This window comes from Bactrocera neohumeralis, chromosome 2, assembly GCF_024586455.1.
Source record: "Bactrocera neohumeralis isolate Rockhampton chromosome 2, APGP_CSIRO_Bneo_wtdbg2-racon-allhic-juicebox.fasta_v2, whole genome shotgun sequence".
Taxonomy (NCBI): Eukaryota; Metazoa; Arthropoda; class Insecta; order Diptera; family Tephritidae; genus Bactrocera; species Bactrocera neohumeralis.
Window position 1 is genome coordinate 27,358,053 of NC_065919.1, and position 7,140 is coordinate 27,365,192.

The 7,140-nt window shown below is 41.7% G+C and overlaps 1 protein-coding gene across 1 annotated transcript in view; it reads left to right on the forward strand.

The window, feature by feature from the left end:
• LOC126759557 (neurogenic locus protein delta) overlaps positions 1-5,634 on the forward strand; it is a 60,317-nt gene extending 54,683 nt beyond the window's left edge. Inside the window, exon 6 of the mRNA XM_050474434.1 lies at positions 3,350-5,634. Coding sequence (XP_050330391.1) covers positions 3,350-5,243 — 1,894 coding nt within the window. The 3' untranslated portion in view covers positions 5,244-5,634. The remainder of the gene's footprint in view (positions 1-3,349) is intronic.
• The last annotated feature ends 1,506 nt before the right edge of the window (positions 5,635-7,140 follow it).

Below are 7,140 nucleotides of genomic sequence, written 5' to 3' on the forward strand. Positions count from 1 at the left end.
AGTCAGCGCTAGCAGTTCACTCATTCTCTGCAGTGCATGACACCCGAACTGCTGTCCACTTGCATTGCCGCTAACGCTGCTTTAAGCGCTTTTCATTTGCATGCCGCAACACTATTGTTGCACTAACGCATTTTCTCCTCACTGCTTGATATTATCTGTCTGCGAAACAGGTGATCCGTCTTGTGTCTTCTGCCTGTCTGCTTCGCGCGTTGTGTTGCTTTTTGCAACTGCCGACCGCTTGCGCCTACCGCTTGCTGATTTATTTGCATTTGCATTGATTTACTCAGCGCCCTAGCGCAGGCAATCAAGTGCGCGACGTGGCAGGCTCTTGCAGCTTGCAACTGAAGACGATCTTCTCTACCTTTCTTTGCTTCTGCATGCAGTCACAAAGAAAAACTGCCTGCTCATTGCCAGTCGCGCAGTCCCTAACAAATAAAAATATGTTTTTTATTGAGTCTTATTGAGATTTACACACATATCTAACATATATACTCTTCGTGGTAGCGCCTGCGGAGTCGCTTTTGGTTTCTACTTGAAACCTAGCGCTGTACACTTGCGCCGCTGCTTGAGCGCTCGAGTGCTGCATACACATGTTTTTGCTCCACAGCCAGCGGCTATTATATACGATTTCAATTACATTTTACCCCCCTCACCGCGCGCCATACAACTTCACGCAGATAATAGATTTTGAATCTCTTTCGCTTTGGCACTTTTGATATTAAAATTGATTTTAATGAAGTAGCTTGTTATGCTTGTGGCACTTGATGTACTATTGTTAGCTGACTATCATAACTGGAGTGTGGCCGACAACTGCACCAACAACAACAGGCACATAAAGTGATAGTCAACTTTTGTTCGCAACATAACTGAAGCAGTTTAATGAGCACTTCAGCGCTGCTTGCTTGTTGCGCATGCGCGTCGCGTTTACGCTATGAAAGTATACAGGGTATGTCATACATAAACATAATATATGTAAGCTTACGCGTTTGGGCGCTTTTAATTACAATTTGTTGCGCCACATTGCTGCAAATCCACGCATATTCGCAATGCTTTCCAAAACGTTGTCTTTGAGGACTTTTGACAATCATTTACTTTGTAGTTTTGCTTGAAAATGAGCGCGCGCTTACATACTGCGCAAACATTTCACTTTTTTATGTGGACAAAGTAAAGGTGGCCGATAATTTTTAAAGCGCGTTTCACAAATTTCTCACATGTGGGTCAGTGAAGTGTCTATGACGTTTTGTTAGTGCGATGCGCAAAAACTTTTTATGCAAAAAAGTCTGATTTTAGTTTCTTTTGCTCATTTAATAAAACAGTTGATGCGCCATTCAACAAACGCTCTCCTTCACAGCGCGCAGAAAGCGCCAACGCAGACAATGCCAGACCAACAAAAGTGCATGACAAACGCGCGCACGTCTGTCAGTCACAAATCAAATTGCAACAATAACACTAACATAAATACACAAACGAGTGGAAGCAAAAACAAAAACAAAATAAAGCAAATCTGCCATTAATATTTACGATTCCAAAGAAGATCTCCGCGAACGCCAACAACGTAGCGCCTTTGTTGTTGCTGCAACTGCATTGACCAATGCACTTGACGGCTGGCTCGTAGTTGTCACTGTTTCGGCTGCGCAGTGACAGCCGCAGCAAAAACACTTTGACGCAGTGACTATTCCTTTGACTGACTGTCTGCCATTGAGCGCGGCGTCTTTCGTGCCGCCGCAACGGTTATATTGACTGCACTGACTCTGCGCACTTAACCAGCCAACGGCAGCGGCGGGTGGCTGCAATAAAACGTACAAGTAGAAGCGGCCGAAGAAGAAGTAAAATGCACTTATAAATATTATAAGTAAATAACTCCACTAGCAGTTGACCATTTGGCGAAAGGTGACTCGGACTGCAGTTAGCCGGCGATCATGGCGATCTTCTCTACTTGCTCGTCTTAACTTGGTACAATGCCTAGTAATGAATGCAAGCGCTTTGCACAGCTGAGTATGCGTAGCTAGTCTACGTGTTTTTAAGCGTAACTGAGCTTAGGTTTAGCATTGGCTGCGTCGTCATGTGTGCCGTTCTCTATACGCTTTGTTAGGTTGCACACTTTTTATTTGCGCTTTGTATCTTCTCTGTCCATATCTTCCACTTTATGTGCAGCGCTTCGATTTCTTACATGTCTTTGCCAGTTGTTATGTCTGTTTATCTGTCTTTCGCTCTTCGTCCAAGCAAGCAAGCAACCAACCAACCATCCATCCATCCATCCATTTTGTGTGTGTTTATGGTGTGTGACCATTTTTGCAAATTATTTCTCACGGCCAATAAGCACATGCATGGCAAATGTACAAATACGCATGCATTCCGCGCGCGTTCGCTCGCTGCCACTTTAAGGCAATAACTTACTAACTCAACGCTTCGTCAAGTAAGTTCCAACACTTGTCTCTTTGCGTTGCTTCCCTTCAGCAAAGTGCGCGTTCGCAATTCTGTTATGTATGTTTAGTGAAAGCGCGCGCGCTCGCGTACAAAGGATATGCGCGCTGTAAGAATAAATATAAAAAGTATTTAATTTAATAATGACGGAGCACAATAAAACCCATACCAAACGAAATTACAAAAGGAACATAAATCGAAATCAAAAAACTCTCATCCGAAATAAAAAGCAAGCGTTCAGGCCGTCCAACGCAGTGTCCGAAATTTTATTTTCTTACTGCTCTTATTTGTCATTCTCTTTTTCATACTTGATACTGCATCTTCTGCCAAACATGTCGTTCAAACAAATCCCTGCGAGCCAGCGATCATCACTTGCCGGCTGCGCGTTCATACGCGCTCATTTCGGGAACGTTTTTTCTGTTTATTTTTTGACTTGATTTTTGTGTGCGCGCTTGTGATCGCATGAATGAAAATTAAATGCAGCTACATGTTTGTTGCATACGTGCGAGAATTTTAAAAATACGCGCGGCCCAACCACGAGCTTGTCTGCAGTGTGGACGCACTCAGCGCTCCACACCACACGGTCAGCGATATGCTGTAAACAAGCAGCTCGTAAATTGGAGCACTTCAATTGGACCCTTAAAGCATTATAACTGCTTTTTAAACTTTATGTGCTCTGCAACGCCCCTCAAATATATTGTCGATCGGTTTTTTAAGTACCCAAAAAAATGTTTTTTTTAGTTCGCAATACCGCTTGCATATGAAATTAATTGACACAAATATTTATTTCACCGTTGCTTCACACATTCCGCTTTCACTGCCTTTAGTCAAAACTCAAACCATTATTATCACTCTAGTTTAGTCACAAACCACTAAACATTAATAATTTAGCTAATGAACGAACACTTTGTTTCCCTCTTTGCAGTTGTCAAACAGGCTGGAAGGGACCGCTCTGCAACGAATGCGAACCTTACCCGGGTTGCGTGCATGGCACTTGCAACAAACCATGGAAGTGCATCTGCAAGGAGGGCTGGGGTGGTCTGCTCTGCAATCAGGACTTGAACTACTGCACCAATCATCGTCCTTGTCAAAACGGCGGCACCTGTTTCAACACCGGTACGGATCTGTACACCTGCAAATGCCCACCGAACTTCACCGGCACCGAATGTCAGAATGAGATCACCTCATGCAAGGAGGGTAATCCCTGTCAAAATGGCGGCGCCTGTCACGATGAAGTCTCAAATCGCGGTTACAAGTGTGAGTGTTTGAAGGATTGGGGCGGCCCATTGTGTGAAGAGAAAGTAATCACTTGCTTAGACAAACCCTGTCGTCATGGCAGCTGTCGCAACACCACGAAAGGATTCCAATGTGACTGCCCCAGCGGCTATAGCGGACGCATTTGTGAACTTCATGTGGACAACTGTAATCCGAATCCCTGCCAGAATGGTGGCAGCTGTTTCATGACCTCGTCCGGCAATCACAAGTGTCAGTGTCGCAGCGGTTTTACTGGCAGCATGTGTGAGCAAAATATCGATGATTGTCAGGGCAATCCCTGTCATAACGGCGGCACTTGCATTGATATGATCAATCAATTTCGTTGTCAATGCGTGCCCGGCTACTTGGGTTCACTATGCTCTGATAAAGTGGATTTATGTTTGACCAAACCGTGCGCCAACGGCGGTACTTGCACAAACTTGAACAACGATTACAAATGCACATGTCGCGCCGGCTTCACAGGTAAAGATTGTTCCATTGACATTGACGAATGCATATCGGCGCCCTGTCGCAACGGTGGCACCTGCGTGAATCGCGTCAACAGTTTCCATTGCGTTTGCGCCAACAACTTCCACGGCAAACAGTGCGAGGAGGAGTCATACGCGTCTGCGTCGTACAACGCACGCCAGTACGAGGTCACGCCACAGGCACGCAGCGATGGCTTGACTAGTGGACAGGTCTTTCTCATAGCCATACTCTCGGTCGCTATGCCGGTGGTGGCGGTGATCGCAGCGTGCGTAGTGGTCTGCATGAAGCGCAAGCGTAAACGCGCGCAGGAGAAAGACGATGCCGAGGCGCGCAAGCAAAACGAACAGAATGCGGTGGCGACGTTACATCACAATGCGAATGTTGGCGGTGGCATGGGTGTTATGAGCGGCGTGGTAGGTGGTGTTGGTTTGGGCGTCAAGCGCACCTCATCCTCTGGTCTGACATTCGACAACTCCAATCCGAACATCATCAAGAATACCTGGGACAAATCGGTGAACAACATTTCAGCGTCGGCGAGCACAGATGATTGCCTCAACACTTCGTTATACGGCAGCGCGTTAGCCAACTACGCAGCAGACAACAACGCCAATTCGGAATTCTGCGGTGTCGGTCAAATAGCACCATTGCAACGCGCCAAATCACAGAAACAACTCAACACAGATCCCACACTAATGCATCGCGCCTCACAATTGTTGCATAGTGCCGCAAGCGCCGTAGCTGGTGTAAGCGCTGCTGCTGTAGCTGCTAACGCTGCCGGTGCTGGCATGAGCGGTGTGGTTGGCGCTAATGGCCCTGTTGGCGGTGTTGCAACCAAAGAGTATGCCGTGCATGGCAGCGGCGCTGGCGAAGGTAAACGCATCTCAGTGCTGGGCGAAAGCGCCTACTGCAGTCAACGGTGGCCATCGCTGGCGGCAGCTGGTGTGAATGGCGGTTGCGCGTCCCAAATGATGGCTGCCTCGGCGGCGGCGTCAGCGGGGAGCAGTGCCGCGGCGTCGGCTGCGCATCAACAGCAGCAACAGGCGCGCGCCGTAATGTGCGGCACGCCGCATATGTGAGCACATCGCGCAGGTGAGCAGTTTTTGGCTGTGGCGTCAATTAAGCGGCGCGTGCGCGGCCGCGGTATGACGCGTGTGCGCACGTTTTTGGCGCGCTGGTGGGGGCACGCTTAACGCGCTGTTGTATATTTGCTACGAAATTTCTTAAAAACACACACACATATATATATTTTTAAATTTTATTATTATTTTATGATTTGCAAATATTTCGCCGCTGTGTAAATGCAAGAATATTAGAGCGAAAATGTGCTGCTACCTTCTCAATTATAAATAGTAATATTTTCTTGTAAATTTTCGCTATTGAAATGGACTGACGTTGATAAGGAATTTATTGTAAAAAGCCGTATAAATAATTAACAATAATTAGGCTTAAGTAATTTAGTTGTGCGCACGAGCGAGCGAGCGAACGAAAGTGAGTGGCGTGCAGACGAATTCGAATTCGAAGACGATTCGGACAAATTATATAGAAATTTAGTTAAAAAGAAATGTATAAAAATTTAACAAGTATGCGTGTGCTTTGTAGTACTTATGGAAAAAATGGACCTTAGTGTTATGAAATTTTTTAATTATTAAAGTAATTTACTAAATTGTAATATTTATTAAGCCAAAAGCATAGAATTTTGACGCATTCCGCAATTAGCAAACGACGAGTATTTTTGCATGACGCAGACACACAACTGCCGCATTGAGTTTAAGCAGTAACTTTCGGCACACCCTAATATGCAGTGCACTTTTCGCACTTAACCTCAAAATTTCTAATTTTTTTCTTTATATTTTTTTTGAATAAGTTTTTCCATACTTGCGGCGGAGCGCGCTGATTGCTGTGACGACATTTGAATTATCGTAATGCTAGTATGTAAAGTTAAAGCCTAAATGACAAAGCCGCTCTACTGTGCAAGCGTAAAAAAAGACAAAAACAAATACGAAAAATGCCTGTAAACTTGACATTTTAAACTGTTGCATGCGTTTAGACAAATCGAAATTTTTGTGCTTCAAAAACAAAACAAAAAATTAAAAAAAAAAAAATATTTTGTATATAAAAATTCAACAAAAAATTTGCCATTTTCTGAATATTTTGCATTATTTGTAAATGTTTAAATTTTAAAACTAAAAAAAATTAGAATTAGTGCTTTTTGTGCGCTGAAAAAATTTTGAATTCGATTCGACGAGAAAGCAACAAACAACTTAAATGACTTGTATATATTAGTTTTTAATTTGACTTAGACACTTTCGACTTTGTGTTAGTTTATTTAACAAGCAAAATTCTCGATTTTCCAATTTCTTGCGTTGTTTGTGTTTTTTGTAAGGTTTAAAATTTGTAAAAAAAAAAACAAAATTGACAATTAATGTTTTGATAAATATCTTTTCGAGATTAAACACTAAAAAAATATAACTTTGATCTCAAAAACATATTGGCTAATTGTTTTTCAAATATTTATGCATTGTGCTTATAAAAAAATTAAGAATATATTATAAAAAACAATAATTTTAAAAAATTTACTGGCAAATATTATTAAAATTTGGCTTTGTAAAAAAAACACATAATTAAATTTTCGTAAAATCTATTTTTTTTATTATTATTTCTTTTTTAGTAAAAAATATTATATTTCAATTAAATTTTCTTAAAACTTTTTTTGGTTTGTAAAAAAAAAACTATTTTTTTTTAAATTCGCTTTTCTTTAAAAAGACTTATTTTGTAAAAAATATTTTTTTTTAAATAAATACTTATTTTAGAAAATAATAAATATTAAAAAATATTTATTTTTTACAATATAAGTATTAAAAACAAGTATTTTTTAAAATAAATATTTTTTTTAAAGAACTTATTTTTTAAATTAGGTTTTCTTAAAATGTACCTTTTTGTAAACAAATTTTCTTTAAATAATTTTTTTCTTTC